At 38.9% G+C, this 21,272-nt stretch overlaps 1 protein-coding gene across 2 annotated transcripts in view; it reads left to right on the top strand.

The window, feature by feature from the left end:
- Positions 1–21,272, top strand: part of aass (aminoadipate-semialdehyde synthase) — a 104,513-nt gene that overhangs the window by 18,054 nt on the left and 65,187 nt on the right. For both annotated transcript variants that reach the window (XM_026174889.1, XM_026174888.1), the window contains exon 4: positions 3,619–3,703. In XM_026174889.1, coding sequence (XP_026030674.1) covers positions 3,619–3,703 — 85 coding nt within the window. The remainder of the gene's footprint in view (positions 1–3,618; positions 3,704–21,272) is intronic.

The following is a 21,272-nucleotide window of genomic DNA, read 5'->3' as shown; positions in this document are numbered from 1 at the left end:
AGGTAACGTAAAACTTGACATTTATTGAAGCTATTGATTTTAAGTATAAAAAATTGATAGACAGCTTTAGATAGGTGAATCCTGAAATTGTATAAAGAGAGGTGGGTGTGAATCGAGGTTTACATTCCAACACTTGTTCAGGCTAATTCCCAGCTCTCTCTCCCATGCAGATTTAACATTGGATGGTGAGGAATAAACAGATGAAAGGAGTCTACCATATATCTGAGAGAGAAATTACTTTTGATGGGGATCGGAGCATAGGAGTTTTTCCCACAGGTGTTGGGGAGTTTAAAATGATTGGTATTCACTTTGAAAAATCTAAAAACAAAATACACTAAAATGCAAAATAAATAATAAAGACATAAATAAAGAAAACCCATAAATGACTATGTGTCCAAACTTCTCAACAAATAATGAAAACTGATTCAGATTTCTAGCTGTTGCTACTAGGGATAGGTATTGATAAGATTTTCACGATTCCGATTTCATTTTCGATTCTGTTTAACGATTCGATTCTTTATCGATTCTCTTATCGATTCTTTTTAAAAAAGGAGAACACTAAGGTCGATTAGCTTAGAACTTTGTTTTATATCTTCTCTTTGAACAAGATAGAAATTTAGGAGTAACATGGCCTTACAAACCCAGCAGTGAGATCTTAAGAGATCCACAGCCTACGGCTTTTCAATGGGGTGTCACAGGGTCCCCAGGAAAAAAATTGTAAATGTAAAATAAACTTTTAAAGCAATTAAAAAATTCTGTGCCCGCTGTAAAGGATTTATTAGATCAGTTTGGGGTTTTCTCAGGGTATAAAGTTAATGTAACAAAATCATCATTAATGTTACTTAATCAAGGGTACAATCAAAACGTAAATCAGAATGTATCTGGCTTTACTGTTAAATCTGAATTCATCTATCTAGGTATTAAAATAGTTCCTTCATTAAAAGATGTGGTGGTACTTAACTATAATATAATACTACAGAAAATTTCCAAAGATTTGGAGCGTTGGATAAGTCTACCACTATCTATTATTGGAAGGATAAGTGTTCTTAAAATGAATGTATTACCTAGACTGTTGTATATGTTTCAAAATGTCCACTGGCTCCTCCTGCTGGATTATTTACTAAATTAACATCACTAATCAGAGAGTTTATCTGGAACAAGAAGCAGCCTCGTATTCGTTTGTCTTTGTTGTACCTTCCCTTTGATACAGGAGGGTTGAAATGCCCCAACTTTTACTGGTACTATTTGGCTATTCAATTAAGGACAATAAGATTTTATTTTTCATCCCAAAATACCCCGTCATGGGTGGGGATGGAAGCAAATGCTCTTAAAATGCCATTAAATTTGTACTTATATTCTGCGAAATCCAAACAGTTAAAGAAAGAAACAAATAATCCTATAGTTCAAAACATGATTGAAGTCTGGTTTACAATAAAAGAAATGATGAATATTAAGAACAATCTCTCTCAGTTTAGCCCCATCTGGGGAAATGCCTTATTTGTACCAGGAAAGTTGGATGCAGGGTTTCAGGATTGGGCAGTAAAAGGTGTTAAGAAAGTGGGTGATCTGTTTTGTGATGGAGTAATGGTCTCATTTGAGGATTTAGTCTCAAAATTTCAAATCCCCCAAAAACACTTTTTTAAGTATTTACAAATTAGAAGCATTATTTCATCTATGCAAAATAAATCCCTTAATTTTCCCCAGTTAAGTAAGCTAGAGGAGTTTATGGTGAAAAAAGGTGGTAATAAAGGCTTAATTTCAACATTTTATAATTGGATTGTTTCTGCCTCTTCAGAAACATCAGTTTCTAAGTTGGAAGCTTGGAGAAAGGACCTAAATATTAATATTTCTGAGGAGACATGGAAGTTAATTTGCTTAAAAGCACAAAAACAATCGATTAACAGTAACTTAAAATTACTACAATACAATTGGATCATGCAAACATATGTAACACCGGTGAAACTGAATAAATATAATAATAGAATACCAGATACATGTTTTAAATGTGGAGAAGCCCGTGGAACATTTTTTCATTGTATATGGGAATGTAGAATTGTTTGTGCCTTTTGGCAGGAGGTGATGAACAAAATAAACCAAATTTTAAATAAAAAGATCACTTTGGATGTAGAAATGATGCTACTACAAGTGTATCCTAAAAATATTAAATTAACAACCTATCAAATTAAGTTTATGGATTATTGTACATTACAGGCAAAACGTATGATTGCAATAAATTGGAAAACATCAGTTCCTCCTGCTATTGGCGCTTGGATAAACTCCTTGACACAGTGTATGGAAATGGAAAGGATTACGTACTTTCTGAAAAACAAGTTAATATATTTTGATGAAATTTGGAAGCCATTTAAAAAAATTTTAAAAGTAGTAAATATAGAACAACTTATGTAGGAGAGTGGAGTAGGAGGAAATTGTTTAGCATGTGCATGCTATTTTTTATTGTTTATTCCTATTGATCATATTTTCTTATTTCTTTTTTTTTTTTTTTTGTCTTTTTTTCTTGAATTATGTATAAATGCCACATATGGTACAATTGTATATATATTTCATGTGAGCTTGTTCTTTTTTTTCTTTGTTCGGAAGAGAGCAGAGTGGGAGGTGAGGGTGGGGGAAAAGGGTTTCTATTACAACAGCATATTATTGGAAACTACCTTTGTATGTTGTTGGAAAAGTAATAAAAAAAAAAAAAAAAAGTAAAATAAACATTCTTCTGTAGCAATAACAAAGTATAACATAAATTATTCTGTAGCAATTACACAAGAATATCCAGTAATGTCCCTGCCTACAATTAAACACATTCACTTACCGAAAATCGGGGGCATCTGCTGTGGCAAATGGGTGCAAGCCTTTTACCACAAACTTGGTCACTGCTCGGTGACATTCGTCTATCCTGGCCTGAAAGGAGACGCTACTGGTAGACTGCAGTGACAACTGCCAGCATCTGAGCCAGCTAGACTCTGTCTGTCTCTCTCATCATGGTCACCTAAATGCACAGTAATGGCAGGTTTTGTAATAAGGCAGATTGCGCTAACATAATATGCACTGTTAGTTGATTATTTACCTGCTGCATTAACGGGAGAGGATGTGCAAACGTTACCGCTGCTGCTGGATTGAGATTCACGAGTCCGTAGCGGAATTAAAAACACGACATTCATTTAAGGTTATCGCGTGTTTTGTGAGCAAATGCTTTTGCATATTCGTAGTGTTTCCTCCCTTAAATGAAATATCTACTTTGCAAGTATTGCAAGTTGCCCTGTTGTCATCCGTTCTCATAAAGTATAACCAAACTTTTTAGCGTTTGAGCCGCCATGTTTCCTGCCAGGTAAATGATGCTCTGCAACGTGGTGACGTCATTCGGGGCAACTGGAATCGATAAGGGAATTGTTTGCGAAAATGGCAAACAATTCCAAGGAATTGAAACAGTGGGAACTGGTTCTCAACAAGAACCGGTTTTCGATACCCATCCTTAGTTGCTACTCAACTAATGATTTTGATGTACAGTAAATAAAGAAATACAGCATACTCTGCCGAAGGCTGGATTTCATTTTCCATTTAAATTCACACTCTTCAAAAACACTAACAAAGTTTCTTTTGTCTGTGCAGGAGATCAGGCTCATTGATTATGAGAAGATGGTTGATGCTAATGGTTACCGGATTGTAGCATTTGGCCAGTGGGCTGGTGTCGCAGGTAAGAAAGGCTGCTGGGATTCCTAATCTTGTTAATTATTTCCCCGACTGTGTAGAAAGAGTTGCACTGTAGCAAACTTTGGGATCAGTGAAGATCAGGTCAGATCATGGACAGAAGTGAATCATTCGTAAAAACATGGCCTTTATCATTTGATCAGTCTGACCACTGTTGACACTGTTAACTCGGACTTGCAAGATCAAAATCTGTTATTCAGTATAAACTGTTACAGAATTTTATGTCATTACTGACATAAAAAAATAATGAAAGTAGGACTCATAAGAAATCCCTCTGTCCAGCCATACTCTTCTTTCGTGTGCTCCCTTATTTTTAGACATGGATCCGTGTTTCAGCCTTTGTTATTATTACTTATTGTTATTATTATTTATTTGTTACTTCTTATGTTATTATTACTTATTATGCCGGATCCCCTTCCTGATGCAGCCCTTCTAGGAATTTATGCCTCCTGGTCTTAAACCAAAGATCTTTTGCATGTTTGGAAAATGTGCTCGACACTACACTATTGACCCCATACATAAATACCCACAATTAGTTGGATCAAGAAGAGCTCCTCCTGGCCCAGCGAAGTCAGAAAACAAAAGGCTTAAAGGGTTTAAGGGTGTTCTTTATGACAAACAGTAAATGGACTGGTTCTTGTAGAGTGCTTTTCTGTTCTCATGAGCACTCAAAGCGCTTTATACAGCTTACCTCATTCATCCAGTACCAAGATGGTGAGCTCAGGTTGCGTGAAAGAAAACGTGTTTATAGCATAAACAGCACCATTAAATCATTCACTGAGAAAAATGCTAGTGGGAATCCTTCATCAAAGGACCTGATCAACAAATTCTAACGTGAATAAGAACAAACTTTGTAGCTGTTCCATCCACCGCTGCAGTAAGCCTCAAAAAGTTTTATTATTGAAACATGCAGATGAACCGTTAACTTGATAGTACGATGATTGATACCTGATATCATGTTTAAATTGTACAGCTTAATGAATTCTGATGGCAGCCGTACTTGTAGATACCTGAACACAACTTGGAGCGTGGAAAGAAAGAAAGAATGTCGCACCGTATCACGTATAATTTGATTCACATTCTTTGATTCACGTATACGTTTTTGTGAACTCCATTGTACACGAAGCGATCTTCACGGGTGGGGGGGGGGGGCAAAACGATTTGGTCGATATGCCCCCGAAGGCCGTCAAGGCGCTACTGGCAGAGGATGACAGCTATGTCAGTGTTAGCACGCTGAACGCTATGCTGGAACAGCAACGGGAATTTTACACAAAGATCTGATTCATCAACAGCAAGATAACTTTAAGACATTCGTCCAATTAATCATGGATGGAACTAACAAAAGGTTGGACAGCATTCTGAAGGATGCACAGGATGTTAAATCCAGCCTGCAATTTACGGACGGGGTTGTCACTGAGCTGCAAACCGAAGACAGGTGCATTAAAAGCAAACTAAAAGAGTTCGACTCGGCGGTCAGCAGCATACGCGAGGAACACAAAGAATTAATAACCAAGATGGATTATTTAGAAAATCAATCGAGAAGGAACAACATTGTGGTGGATGGATTAACAGAAGAAAAAGCAGAAACGTGGGAAGGATCAGAGGAGAAAGTCCGACACATGCTGAAGAACAAGCTGGGCCTGGATAGTGACAGCATTCAAATTGAACGCGCTCACAGAGTCGGTCCATACAAGGAAAATGGACGAGCCGGGCCGATTGTGGTCAGACTACAAAGATTTAAAGATAAACAATTAATTTTCTCATCTGCCAAAAAATTGAAAGGTACTAATCTTTACATCAACGAGGATTTCTCAGAGTCCATCAGGAAGAAGAGGAAAGAACTGTTACCACAGCTGAGAGCGGCCAGAGACAGAGGTGATATTGCCGTCCTGAAATATGACAAATTAATTGTTAAACCGAGGCCACAGAACGCCGGACTTAATATTTAGATTTCAGCAATGTTGCCATTTGTAGCTGTTGAGATCGATCGGTCTGCAAATGTCGGATCCTATACTTATTCCTGGATTCTCCGGTAAAGATTTTGAAGTGGCTCATGTTAATATTTGTAGCCTTAAATATAAGATTCAAGAAATTCATGCACGGTTGTCAACAAATACGCTAAGTGTGCTGGCTTTTTCCGAGACAGATTTAGATGCTGCCTTAGAGAATAATGAATTTGAAATAAACGGTTATAAGTTGTATAGGAAGGACAGGAACAGATTTGGAGGGGGCGTAGCCCTATACATGAATGATAATATGGCAAGCAAACTACGTACAGACTTAATGTTTAACGACCTGGAAATTGTGTGGGTTCAGTTACACCCGCTCTATGGCAGGCCTGTATTAGCAGGTTGCTGCTATAGACCCCCAAGTAGTAATATGTTGTATGTAAAACGAATCTGTGAAATGCTGGAAAGAGTAACTGAGGAAAACAAAGACATGTTCTTATTAGGAGACTTTAATATCAATTGGTCAGCTCCTTCTTGTTCTTTAAGGAAAAAGATAAGTTCATCAGCGTCGGCTTGTTGCCTGTCTCAGATGATCACCATTCCCACCCGGGTCACGGTCAACGCTGGAGGTCATAGGTCATCATTATGCATTGATCATATATATATACAAATATTCCTGAGCATTGCTCTAATATTGTTTCTATTCCAGTTGGTTATAGTGACCATAATCTTGTAGGTTTGACCAAGAAAATGAAACCACTGAAAACTGCACAAAAGATTATTTTTCATAGATCATACAAAAATTTCAATGCAGATAAGTATATTAATGACGTAAAAGAAATTCACTGGACTGACATCTGCCTCGAGAGTGACCCTGATATGGCATTATCTATGTTTATTGAAAACTTTTGCTACCTGGCTGACAAACATGCCCCCTTAAAAAGATTTACTGTTAAAAAGAACTACGCACCTTGGTTAGATAATGAACTTAAGGTTGCAATGTCAGAAAGGGATATGGCAAAAGCAAAAGCACATAAGTCTGTCAGTCCACAAGAGTGGGCAAGATATCGCGAGTTAAGAAATCAAGTAACTAAATTGAATAGGCGCAAGAAAGAATATTATCAACTTAAGCTCAAGGAGGCCAATAAGGACAGAAAAAAGGTGTGGAAAGTTTTAAATAATATAATGGGTAGAGATCTTGCTCCGGTGATGTTTCACATCTACATGGGTATACGTTTATAAGTAAAGCTAAGGACATAGCCAATTATTTTGCGAATTATTACAGCAATAAAATAACAAATTTAAAATCTACAATGAGCAGAGGCGATCCCACCTTATCACGTCGTCTTATACAGGATGTTATCATGAATAATAAGCAATGCCAATTTAAGTTTGAGGCAGTGAATGTGGAGATGGTAGAGTGCTTATTGATATCACTTCCTGACGATACATCCTCCGGCTCTGATAACGTAGACAATAAACTGCTCAAAGTTGCAGCCAAGTTTGTGTCCCTTCCTATATGTCACATATTTAATAGATCTTTGGCATGCAGCTTATTTCCATTGCAGTGGAAAGAATCGAAAATAATTCCCATTCCTAAAAACAAGAATGACGTTTTTAATGGTGTCAATAGCAGACCTATTAGTCTACTCCCCGTTCTAAGTAGAATTATGGAGAGGATTGTCTATGAACAAATTCAACATTACCTAACAGAAAATCAGTTACTCACTCAGTTTCAACATGCCTACAAACCTGGTTATTCCACCAGTTCAGCTCTCATTCACATGACAGATAACTGGTATAAATATCTAGATAATGGGAATTTGGCCAGGGTGGTATTTTTGGATTTTAGTGCTGCATTTGATTTGATAAATCATGATCTTTTGATAGATAAACTAAAATGTTATGGATTTTCACCAGCAGCTTTGTGCTGGATGGAAAGTTATTTGTCTGGAAGACGGCAAAAGGTTTATTATAATGGTTATTTCTCGGAGGGCTGTAAAATGAACTGTGGTCTACCCCAAGGCAGCTGCCTCGGTCCACTTCTCTACTCAGTCTTTACAAATGATTTGCCGTATGTCCTGGATAAATCTCATCTTGTAATGTATGCTGATGATTCCACCATGTTTTATTCAGCCAGTAGCCACTCTGAATTGACAAGCGTATTACAACTAGATTTGCTGAACGTGTTTGATTGGATAAGTAAAAACAACATGATTTTAAACGTGTCTAAATCCAAATCCATGTTAATAGGAAGTAGAGTACGCTTAGTCAACAGCCCACAACTAAATCTTTCCATAGCTGGATCGGTATTAGAACAGGTCACCCAGATTAAATTACTTGGTGTTACCATAAACCACCACCTTTCATGGTCTCAGCACATCAACTCTGTTATTAAGAAAATGGGACAGGGCATAGCTATAGCTAGGAAATGCTCTTTTTATATCACTTCTTCAATTATGAAAGATGTCATTAATCCACTAGTATTATCTCATCTAGAGTACTGCTCAATCATTTGGTCAGCAACTAATAAGACAGATCTGAACAGACTTCAGTTAGTCCAAAATAGGGCGGCCAGATTAGTGTTAAGGTGTTCATATTATACAAGTATTGATAAAATGCACGATAAACTTTCTTGGCTTTCTGTACAAGTTAAATTATACTATGGCTTACTTGTATTTTTAAAGAAAGCAATACTGGTAAACACACCACACTTTTTTTTATGCTCAGTTGCAGTATCCAGATGAAATACATAATTATGCTACACGATTCTCAACTAACCACAATTTAGTAATTCCTCGAGTTAAAAGTAACTTTTTGAAAAACTGTTATATTTAGAGCATCTTTTCAGTGGAATAAGTTGCCTTATGCAATTAGAGAATTGGCTTCTATTCATAATTTTAAAAATCACCTAAAAGCCTATTTAGGCAGTTTTTAATTTATTTGTAAAAATTGTAGAGGGTAATGTCACTTGTAATGGAAATTGTGTATTTTGTTTGAGTGTTTTGTTTTGGTTTGCTGTGCGAGGTTGTTGGATATTCGTGGAAACTGGTACACGCTGTCGTATACGCCGGTCAAGCACATCCCGAACATGCTCAATGGGTGACATGTCCGGTGAGTATGCTGGCCATGCAAGAACTGGGACATTCTCAGCTGCCATCTGCCCTGAACAATGTGAACCATGATTCATCCGTGAAGCGCACACCTCTCCAACGTGCCAGACGCCATCGAATGTGAGCATTTGCCCACACAAGTCTGTTACGGCGACGAGCTGGAGTCAGGTCAAGACCCCGATGAGGACGACTGGCATGCAGTTGAGCGTCCCTGAGACAGTTTCTGACAGTTTGTGCAGAAATTGTTTGGTTGTGCAAACCAATTGTTCCAGCAGCTGTCTGGGTGGCTGGTCTCAGACGATCTTGGAGGTGAACCTGCTGGATGTGGAGGTCCTGGGCTGGTGTGGTTACACGAGGTCTGCGGTTGTGAGGCCGGTTGGATGTGCTGCCATATTCTCTGAAACGCCTGTGGAGACGGCTTATGGTTGAGAAATGAACATTCAATGCACGGGCGACAGATCTGGTTGACATTCCTGCTGTCAGCATGCCAATTGCACGCTCCCTCATTGCTTGTGGCATCTGTGGCATTTTGCTGTGAGACAAAACTGCACATTCCAGGGTGGCCTTTTGTTGTGGGCAGTCTGAGGTACACCTGTGCACTACTCATGATGTCAGATCAGCATCCTGATGTGGCACACCTGTGAGGTGGGATGGATTATCTCAATATAGCAGATGTGCCCACTACCACACATTTGGACTGATTTGTGATCACTGTTTGGGAGGGATGGTTATATTGTGTATCTGGAATGAATTTTAGGTCTCTACGTCCATCCCATGGGGAATGGGAGCAGTAACAAAGGTGTTGCGTTTATATTTTTGTTGAGTGTATTAGCCAGAGGTCCCTTTACTACGGTTCGGAGCCGTGGACCAGTTTTATATACGCAAGGAATAGTTTTCTATACGAGAACGCTGCAAAAAGTGCAGCCTTACGTAATGTCCACCCTACTGTTACTCATTTTATATTAAGATTTAAAAATCTAGTTGGTACTGGTATGACAAGTAGCCTTCAGTAATAGTAATAAATCACACAGCAAAAGTACATTCATGTAGTTGTAAAAAGCATGATAATATATTAAGTAATCTAAAGTATTCAGAATACGTTACTCTCACTGAGTAACGTAACGGAATACGTTACAAAATACATTTTGGGGCATGTAATCTGTAATATGTAGTGGAATACATTTTAAAAACAACCTTCCTAACACTGTTAAAATCTTTATTTTTGAAAAAATGAATTCAGTCATTAATAGTTATGGTTAAACAAATGCTTGGCTTAACAAAATGCTGACTTTTAGTTAGCCTAGCTACAGTGCCTAAGAGAAACCTATGGTTGTTTTTATTCATCACTGTAGTCAGTGATGAATAACAAGACACCCTAGATTTACAGAGGGGAAACTATTTTTACAGGCCAAATAAAGATCTTCTAAATTGAGATGGCATTTCCTCCCCAACATACGGGTTCTATTTTTTAAGTTTGAGAGTTATACCAGGGAGTAGGAATGGGAATTGATAAGAATTTAGCGAAGATATTACATTTGTGCAGTTGAATTGTATGCTGTGTGGTCAAATGTTTGTGCATGTTGGAGGTATTTCCCCTAATTGTTGTGCAGGCACTGGCAAAGAACTGAAGTTGTGTTAGAAGCTTAATGCAGTTTGTTCTGTCCTGGATGCAGTTTGCACTTTACCATCATGCTCTCATCCTTTTATGGAATAAAAATAAATGTAATGTAGACTGTGTCATTATTTTCATCCCTGACACAAGCTGAAATAAGTGGGAGTGATAGGCAAGTAGACAGTAAAGTTGTGGCCAAACGGTTTGAGAATGACACAAATATTGCTTTTCACAAAGTTTGCTGCCTTAGTGTTTGTAGATCTTTTTGTCAGTTGTTCTGTGACGTATTGAAGTAGGAATTACAAGCACTGTTTACGTTTCAAAGGCTTTTATTGACAATTACATTAAGTTTATGCAAAGAGTCAATATTTGCAGTGTTGGCCCTTCATTTTCAAGCTTCTGGGCCAAATCCTGATTGATGGCAACTGTTACGGATTCAAATATTGGGGGTGGATACAAGAGGAAAAACCACAATAACAACACTGGTCCGGCCGGGTTGAGTCAAACGATGATTTTAATGATCAAACGTGTGGGAGATGGACACTGTACGCAGACAGCATCAGATCTCAAAATGGTGGAGCATTGGTCAAACTCTTATAGCCTCTAGTGGCCCCCACCTAATCACAAAAGCCTAAACATTCACATTCTTTCTCTCACACAGCGCCTAAGCTACGACCTTGGCTCCCTGTTTATCTGCTCCTGCTGAGATGGGGCAGAAAACTACAGTATGTTCTGTTCTCTTCTAATCAGACAAATAAGGCGATGACTTTCTGCGAACAGTATTTCTTATAACTCAGCAGTATAATGCATCATAAAACAATATCATTCATTCACAATAAATCAGCAGTCTAATGTAATGCAAATCAGTTTAACAAATGTAATAGTTATCACCTTCTTCTAATTCAGGAGAATAATGCAAACTAAAACTACATAATTCACAATCTTTAATTAGGGGTCTAACATGGCATAAAATAATATTATAATCCCACACTCCCCCTGTTGAGCTCTTTAGAATAAAGAGCTCACCTACACCCTGTAATCCAGTGTAGCTGGGTTCATTTCTTCTTCCCCCTGAGGCCCTCTGTCCCCCTGTTGGGCGAACCATATGTGAGATGACCTCTGTGTTTGCGCAGTTCAGATTCAAGAAAAACTATTACTACAACAATAGCAGGTACAGATGACACTGCCCAGTTCTCCCACAGCTTTATTTTGGTGCTACCTTATAGGGCTGGGCCATATTATACCGTTCATGGTAATACCGGTATAATGTTAGGCAACGATAGGAAAATGAAATATCGCGATAGAATATGAGTAAAACGCGCATGCGCAGTGCCTTTGTTTTCATACGCACATGGCCGATTGTTGAGTGAAACAGATGAACCAGAATTGGTTTGTAAAAATGGTGCAACTTCAGTAATGTGGAACTGGTTTGGTGTTTGTCCGTCAAATACACGACAAAGCACATTTCTTTGCAGAACATGCAAGCGGCCGTCGTTATTGTCGTATTTGTCGGACTAAGATGCTCTTAAATCTGGGAGTAATCTGGGTCCTAAACTCCGTATGCTTCAGGTCAAACGAACACTGCAGCATCACTGAGAGTTAAAAACTGTCTAAATTCTTTCATCTTTAATAAAACGATCAGCATTGCTGCTTTACCAGGTGTAACTATGAAGTTTAACTTCCAAGCATCTATGAAAACAGAATTTATTACATTTAACGGCGTTAGAAGTTAGCAGGAAGCTAGCAGAAGTTAGCTTCGCTAGTTACCTAAACATGATATAGCATGTTCTGACTGAGAGATTTCTGAAAAAATTCAAACGTACAGCTCTGCTATCACTTCCAACATAAATGAAGAGAGGAAACTAAACAGCAGTGACGTTTGTAGGGTTACTGAAGTTGGGCTAGCTGGTATATAATGATGTGCTACGTGATCGCTAGCGACGCAGCTATGTTAGCATAACATAAACAGTGAAGCTGGAGGACGAACACTAACACTTTTCCACTTACAAAAGTTAACGTTAAGGTTCTGATAGTTAGAGACAAATGTAATCGCATGGCAGGATGCTGTAAACGGACCAAACTTCAGTCAGGAGAACAACTGAGATAATCCATCCACAATACGAGGTCAGTCATTAATATACTGCAACAACATGGGAATAGAGCAGCTGCCAGAGAATTCAACATTAATGAATCAATGGTACAGAAGTGGAGGAAGCAAGAAGAATGAGTTTAATAAAGTTTGATTTATCTGACTGCTTTGTTTCGCTTAATGTGCCTTATAATCCCGTGCACCTTATGGTCCGAAAAATACGTACTGCACACTGCAGTTTAATGTTGCAAAGCACCTCTTTTTAACTTCAGTGGATATTAAACATGGTTATGCTCAGGATATGTCAGCCCATTTCTACTGGAAATGCCTTTTGGTTAAACTTTCAGCAAGGAATTTGCATTTGCACTGTTACATTTTTATAAAGCTTTAATGTACATAAAAACCAGCTTCTTGTTTAAGTGAAAATAAATGGAAGGTTGTCTTTTTGCGCTAGTAATGTTGTGGAGTTGTATTTTGTCTCGCATCAATTATATCGTCAGTTATATCGTTATCGCAAATTTTCAAATATATATTGTGATAAATATTTTTGGCCATATCGCCCTGCTCTACTACCTTATACCCTTCAGACGTACTCAGACTAGAACCCCTGTCCAAGGAGCTTTTAGCCTTTATTTTATTGCTGCAGCCACCAGTGTCGTCCAGTTGGGTGATCCTCTGCTCTTCTTTCTTCAACCTCAGGGGTTAGACAACCCTTCAGTCGTTGCACAGATCAGGGGATTATTCTGCCCCGATTTCAAACAACGATCTGTGAATCCTCGGGTCCTGTGTGTCCTGTGTATCCCCCAGAAAAAGGTACAGGAACGTGTCCCCCTTTTGCCCAAGAGCCTCTCGAACCTCGTTGGTCTGGTGTTCCTGGATTTCCGCCAACCCCTTCATGGTTATTGCTGTGTTTATGGGATCCATCCTTTTGAGGTGACTAATCGGAGCCAAACGCCATGGCACTTGAACCCAGTTGGTGTCTCGGCAGTCACTGTGTCTGTCTCTGCTGTGAAGGATCCTCGTATATCTGTGACCTCGTCTGGTGTCTGTTCCTTTCTCTGTAAGAGACAGAAAACCAAAACACCTCTCTTCCTAGCCCTAATAATCTAATGTTGTTATCTACTGACCTCCTGGTGATTCAGAATTGGTTTAGAATATTCAGAATGTCCCAGGGACTTATTCTAATCATATCCTATGTGTGTGTAAGCGTGTTTGCATTTAGCCCTCTGCACTCAAGTCATTTCCTACACTTTATCAGTCTGGACCATCACGCCAAACGAAGCTTATGACCTTCAAAAGACCGAGTGCCAACTCATTATAAGCACATTTGCAAGGTGTGTCTGAAAATTATTAAAACCACTCATTTTAACAAAAGACATCAAAAACAAATTAGCCATTTTTAATCCTAACATTTGCCCCCCCAAAAATCATGTGTTTGCTTCCGCCTACTGTCCCACGGTTTCCTCTCCAGTGTGGTACTCAGCTTCTCATGAACACAGGCATTTTATCATCTAAACGCTATTCAGTTCATTTCAATGATTAACGCTTAAACATGGAAATAATGATTTATGCTTCTCACTGATTCTATAAAAAAGTCCGGAAACCTTCTGGGTCACTATTAGCGTAAGTTTTACCATACCTAAGTTATTAAAACACCAATGAAGTCATAAAAATGTTCAGATAACCCTTTTTTGATGTTAAAACTCAACTCCCCCCCCCCCCTTTTTTTTTTGACTCATTCCCATGTGTCAAATCAACGGAGCTAGAAAATTAAAAGAAAAGGTTAGTGACCTCATATCTTAGAAAGTATGAGACCTTCTCCTATCCAGTGTCGTTGCTCCAGTCCTGTCAGCCTGTGCCAGGGAATGAAACCAATTTAATTGTCATTTTAGATCTGTTCAACTCCTGGCTCTGCCCAGAGCCTGCGTCCTTAGAATTGCCAAGAAACAAAACCTGTATTAATATGAACTTCACTTGAATATGAACTTGTTGACTACTTTTGACACAGCAAAGGAATATTCTCTCCTTCTCGAGGACAGGCACTGACTCCCACTTATCTCCTGGAGCCAACTGTCCCTTATGGAGACACAACATTGCAGCTACAAGGTCTTGCAGATTGTTAAGTTGATCTGTGTGTAATGCTCTGAATCAGGTATGTAATATTAAATGAATGTCGTTTAATTAACTGCCACTACTTAAAACTTAGCAAAAGATATAACTGAATAAAAGATCACCAAGAAAAACATGATATCAGTGTTATGTAAGCGCGTGCAGCCTTCTATGCTCGAAGTCACCCCAGTCCATAGATCAGCCAAACATCGCGCTGACTGTAGCTTTTAACCCTTATTAACTTGAGCACAACTCTATAATGAGCAACAAACTGAATATGTATAAAAATGATCATGATTACACCTGCAATGAAAGATCATATGATTATCCTGACACCTGTAAATAGAAGATTAACCTGAGGTTATAACAATCACTGTAATACAAATGTTAATGTAATGTCAATAGCTTCAATAAATGATTAATGCAATGCTTGTTATATGATTCTGATGTAACAATACTGCTGATGCTAAAATAACAGTAAAACACCCCCTTTTTATCCCGTTTATAAACTTCACACATAAACGTTTATAAATACCTCTTTCAATTTTATTTCCCCCTGTTTTTCCCTCACTGACCACAGCAGGGAAATCTTTGTTTTGATTCAGCCATGAATCCAGCTCACCTGATTCATCACTGAGCCCCACCGTCACTGGCGTCTGACAGGGTGGCGCTGGATATTCTTCCTTTAATGTCTCTATGTTCAATCTGTTAATTAGAGTGCTTAAACATGAAGTAGACTGCGTCCACAACAAGTCAATACAGCTGTAAATGTGGCCAATTATCAATCTATTACCAATCAATAACAAAAAATAGCTTTTATTTGATGCATGCTTTTAGTCAACCACTCACCCAGAGGATTTCCAATCCCAGAAAATTCCTTCTCTTCATTTAATGAGTCTGTCCTCCTTCCATGCCCTGGTAACTGGTCCATCCAGAGCCAGATCATCTTGAAATATACATGCAACAAGCCAAACCACACCTTGGTCACACCAACCCTTTTCCGCCCTGAAGATGTCCAACGCCATCTTAGTCTCGACCAGGGTTTTAATAGTTCTGCAATTTTCATTAGTTTTTATTTTTATTTAGTTTTGACTCCAGATTTTCAATTTTATATCCATTGTAATTAGTTTTTACCAATTGTTTGCTAGTTTAGTTTAGTTTTTATTTTTTGAAAATCCTTAGTTTCAGTTTAGTCTAGTTTTGATTAGTTTCAGTTTAGTTTTGGTTGTGTTTGCGATAATTAAGTGTAACCAAATCCCAGTTTCATCATATCAGTCATGCTCTTCTGCTTATCCTTGGGTATTGAGACTATTAACTCTTGCAGCACCGGGTGTTCGTAATTTTGGTTCAAGTGAATTGATAAACTTTTTGAAGGCAATTGACTCACACAGTTATGTAGATATCCCCGTCCTGTTGTCTCGGGATGCATCACGCTGCCTTGCCTGGGGTTAGCTTCTGTTTTCTGGGGATGAGGTTTGAGTGCGCTCCCTTACCTTTTCAAGGTAAGCTAGGTTAGCCTTCTTGTGTGAGCTTTTCAAGTGCACTTTAAGGTTTGTGGGATTTTTTTTGTTTTATAAATGTCCCTCATAATTTGTCTCTGTCCACTACAAGACACTTGCTTTATCCAAAACACAGTCATATTCAAAGTAATCCCAAATTGGACTCTGGCGCTTTCTCCCGACTTTTCCTGACATGATTCTGCGCGTGGACGGAGCAGCAACACAGACGACTCGACTAACGTACTGCCACCTGCTGGCATAATGAGACAGCAAGAAAAAATCTGGAAACTAAACTTCATTTTCACCCTTGACTATTGTATGACACACACACATCAATGAAACTAAACACATTTTGCTATAAATTCAGTTAATTTTAGTTAGTTTTGTGAACACTCATTACAGTTTTCGTTAGTTTTCCTTTTTTGTTTTTATTATATTTCCGTTAACGAAAATGTTTTTTCACTTCTAGTTTTTGTTATTTCATTTGTTTTCGTTAATAATAATAACCTTGCTCTGCACACTGGAATAAATATAATCAACATGATCAACATTTTACGGCGTGTTAATTCACCATCTTATCGATTCAAATGCCCCATCCTTATGTGGTTTGTGACATTATGTTTATCCACTCTGTTTCTAAATGTTTGAAGAATTCTCAAGTTTGGGGTCAAATTTTGAGAATTTAACCATAAGTGAAAGTTATGGTGTTATCACCCCCTTCGGGGCTTACCTTTCCCAGTTTTGATGATACTCCTCCATATTCTTTGCAAATACCCCTGTTGGTGGCGAGAAACTGTTGGTGTGGTCAAGTGGGTGCTGTAAAAACAAAAGCTCAGGACAGAACAGTTATCAGTCATGTACTTCATACAAAATTAGCATATATCGAATTTCATATTGATCCTCTGAGTGTAATGGTACGTTTTAATTTGAATTTCTCAAAGCTAAACACAATATTTTTCTTTATTTTGCTCTTGTTCTTGTGCAGCACCACCCCTCAGCACATGCCCCTGTCGGTTCTATCCTACTTTTAAATTGCTGACTATTTCAAGAAAGGACCTAAAAGACGGGGACCAGTGTTTATTATTACATATCTCCATTTTGAGTGTGACAAGTCTATCATTCCCCTGTTATTCACAGACCTCAATAGAGGGTTTTTTGGCTTTTTTCTTCTTCCCCTCTATAAAAGTTAATTGACTCTTTACAGTAGCCTGCTATGGTTAATAATAACATGTTCAGTCATGAGTGAAATCAAACCTTTTCTTTACTTTAGCATTTAACATTCCCAACAATATAATGTGATACATTAATCGAAACACAGCTACTAAAACACAATTTTCTTAATGCAAACATCAGTAACTCAAAATTAGCAACCAAAGGGTTAAGTCTGCAGTTCACACTCATGTGAAACTACAGCCTCCCTTAGTCTCTGTCATCCTTCTGTTCTTGCAAAAACAAAACAAAGCAAGACAAAACATCCACCCTTCTTTTACAGGCTGGGTGAATTGTTTGTGGACATTCACTGATCCTAAAGTCGGTACTGTTTTTGTCTCAGTATCAAGTCAGTTAAAACTTTTAGTCGTCAGTCCATCACAGTCCAGTTACATGCATACATCCACACACATTCATACCAGATATTGCTGATAATGGAGTCTCATGCGCAACCTATTCGAGCATCCATCACCAGCACGATGACGTCATCATTTTAAAGGAAAACAGTTCCTTGTTTTTTGGACTGGATTGACTCGCTGCAATCCTTTTAGGCTCAGGACTTCTCATGTGATCAATGGTCCCATATAAGTGAATTTCTCCCAAGCCCATTATAATCATGGAGAAAAATACTTTGCGACTGTTTTCAGTAAGAATATTTTATAGCGCTTTAAAGTTCAATCTCTCAGGCCTGGATTAAAGAGCTGATTTGTTAAATCAGGAACTCACAAAATACCAAAATATCACCACCGGTGGATCACACCTCTCAGATTTTCTTATTTCAGTGCACTGTAACAAAAGCAAAAACAAACGTAACCAATAAAATACTCATATAATATCAAATACTGGGGCCCATTGCAAACATGTCCAAGCATAAAACCATCTTTCTCTCTCTTAGAGAAAGAAAACAATCCAAATCTCACTGATAAAATCAACCTAGTGTCAAGCAAAACCCAAAAATCAACCAAAACTTCACCAGAAAGTTTTTCTCCCTCCCGGGACAATATTGTGTAGGAATACAGGTATCGTAACTCCTTTTTGCACTGACAAAAAACATGTTGGATTTACTTAATTCAATAGTGGACACTGGTTGCACACAAATGTTTTGCTTTGGCAGAAACTTAAACAACTGAGTTAAATCAACACAACCTTTTCATATTCAGTAAACCTGTGCATTTTGTGTTCATAAAACGCAATTGAAACATGGTCAGATGGAGTAAATTGAGCTCCTGGAATATTTTAATCCTTCAATTCTGTCAGTTTATTTCAACACTATTCAGTAACTTTTATCCAAATACTACTTGGTCACTTAAATACTACATGTTGTCTTCATATTGCAACTACCATCCTCCTATCTTTATCCTGGTTGCAACAGGGCTGAGAAATAACCCTGAAGTGACAGGTTACCAGGCAGGGTACACCCCGGACAGCTGACCAGTTTATCAGATAGAAACAAACAGCCGTTTGCACTTACATTCATGGATAATTTAGAATCATCAATTAGCCTAGCTCTAATAACTGCATGACTTTTTACTGTGGCAGGAAACCAGAATACCCAAAGAGAAACCACTGCAAACTAGCCAGACTGTGGACTTGCACCCAGGAGCTTCTTACTGTCAAGCAACAGCACTAACCAGCATGCCAACAATGTAGGAAATACAGGAAAGCTATGATTTCCTGTATTTGAGGCAGAATTCTTTTGTTCTTGCCCTTGACAGGTTAATCCACAATAAATAGCAATAGCATGCATGGGGTGTGTGTGTCGTTGTCTGCCTCTTATAACTCCAGTGATTTTCCTGTAGTTTGAAATCTTATGCGGTGTTGTGAATTCCGTGAGTTCAGCAACTAACCACTCTTATTGGATTGTATCGTGTCATCTCAATGAGAACAAATTGAGTTGTTGGATTTCGTACAGATCTTTAAAGCCTGAGACAATTGTGTTAAATACACGCAAGATGCTTACGTAAATCCAAGGGCTGGCCCCTTTTTTTTCTTTTTTTTCTTTTTCAGTGTGTTCCTCCTTCAATTAAATCTCAAACACAAAAATGTGGCGCTCCGAAATAAGGCTCACACCGTTAATTCATCATTTTCACTTTGTACCACTGCTCCTTATCAGGCTATGTGAAGCACAGTAAACAATTCAGTGGAGGCCTTAAGCCATAAACAGACATCACACACAAACATTGTTTTCATAACCAAACTGCCTTAGACCTTGTCCCCCAAATCTACACAGGTGCCCTCTGGGTGACATGAACTGCATTTAACCAATAAACAATCAATGGCTTCTTGTTGTTGTAACAGATTCTGTATTTGGATGTTTGTGTGCAGCATTTGTTAGTAAAGCATTCTTCATTGCATCAGCGTGTGCATGTGTGTGCATGTGTGGATCACTTCTCAGTGAATTGAATCAGCATTTCGATTTGTGTGCGTGTGTGTGTGTCATTTCTCACTCAATCAACAAGTGCATATGTGTTCATATCTGTGTTTCTCTTCATTCTGAGTCAGTGCATGTAGATGTGTGTGTTTGTGTGTGTTTATGTTCATCACTTTCCTGTTCTGGGTAAACCACGGCCTGAAGCGTGCCCTGGGGTCCTGTCCTCCTCCATTTCAGTCCGTTTGCGTCCATTGGTGCTGCTGCTCAAAGTTCTGTCCATACTGGTTCTGGCCCCAATTGAGGCAGTCCTTTTCTCCAGTGTCCTGCATCTTCTCCTTGTTCCGCTCCTCCTTAACTTGACCCTTTTGCTTCTGTAGCTCCTTCAGGGCTTGCTCCTGCTGTTGGAGCTTTTTCGTCAGGTTTGGCGACCTCCTGCTCCAGCGAGCTCCGGCCTGATTTCAAGTCCTGTATCTGGGACTCCAAGCCTAACTGATGGGTTCGATTATCAGCCAGCTCCTCCTGAGCCATGCTCAGTTTCTGCTCTGATGCCTTGAGCTCTTACTGAGGGCAGAAACCTCAGAGTCTTTTCCGTACACGTCAGATTGAAGTTTATTGATGTTTTCCTTGCTTTGCTCCACGGCCTTCTGCGGCTCTGCTGTTCGGCTCTTCTCAGAGGTCAGCTCCTGGCCGAGCCCCGACACCTGTGCCTTCAGCTTATTTTCTTCTTGTGCTTTTGTCCATTCTGAGGTGCCTCCTGACCTCAGTTACTCCTCCTGTCTCTGGCACGCCCTTTTTGCTGCCCGATCATCAGTGTTGGTCCGTCACTGTCCTGCACAGTTTTAATGCAGAGTTGTTAAGGTCAGCATTCTTTTGCTCGGCCTCACTTTTCATCCGGGCTTAATGGGCGTCTCGTCACAGCTCTGTCAGCTGAAGCTGTCTGGAAATCTCCCCCGTGTAGTGAAACGGGCCTTGGATTTAACGCTCTTCGTCTCCGCTGCATGAGATCGTTTTCCTGCAGCAGTGTTGACATTTTCAGGTTGTTGTTGTGGGTCCAGCTGCTGTAGCATTTGGTCAGGGTCACATCAAAGATGGTAGAGGAGTGAGCAAAGATGGTAGAGGGGAGAGCAGGAGTCCAGGTCAGCCTCGGCTTTCCGGGCCGACAAAGCAGCCTGTAATCAAGCATAAAGAGAAAAAACAAAACAAAAACGGACGAACAGGAAAATGATGTTGTGTTGGCTGTGTTATTCAGAGAGGGGAGAAACAACGGGACCAGGCCCTGTGTCAGCCTTCTCTCCCCCTTTTTTTGTTTTTTCTCACTATATAATCAACTCATAACCCACCAAGCTGACAGGACAACACAGATACATGTTAAAATTCTTAAGATCATGTTTAAAAGCCCAAAAAGGAATTTTCTTTCATTCAGTAATCATTTGTATTAATCAATCAGCAGAAAACATGTCACAATTTGACTCTTTTAACCACTAAATTTGACGTGTCATCACTGGTTGGTCAGACCAGTGTCTTTTTTTGAAGTTAAGTTGTTGTCCTGCAACCCAGAGAGTTTATTTGTTAGTAGTGGATAAACTTTATCATTTAACAACCGG

This window comes from Astatotilapia calliptera, chromosome 7 (genome assembly GCF_900246225.1).
Source record: "Astatotilapia calliptera chromosome 7, fAstCal1.2, whole genome shotgun sequence".
Lineage (NCBI taxonomy): Eukaryota > Metazoa > Chordata > Actinopteri > Cichliformes > Cichlidae > Astatotilapia > Astatotilapia calliptera.
The sequence above is the reverse complement of the archived record's forward strand: the minus strand, read 5'-3'. Positions and strand labels throughout refer to the sequence as shown.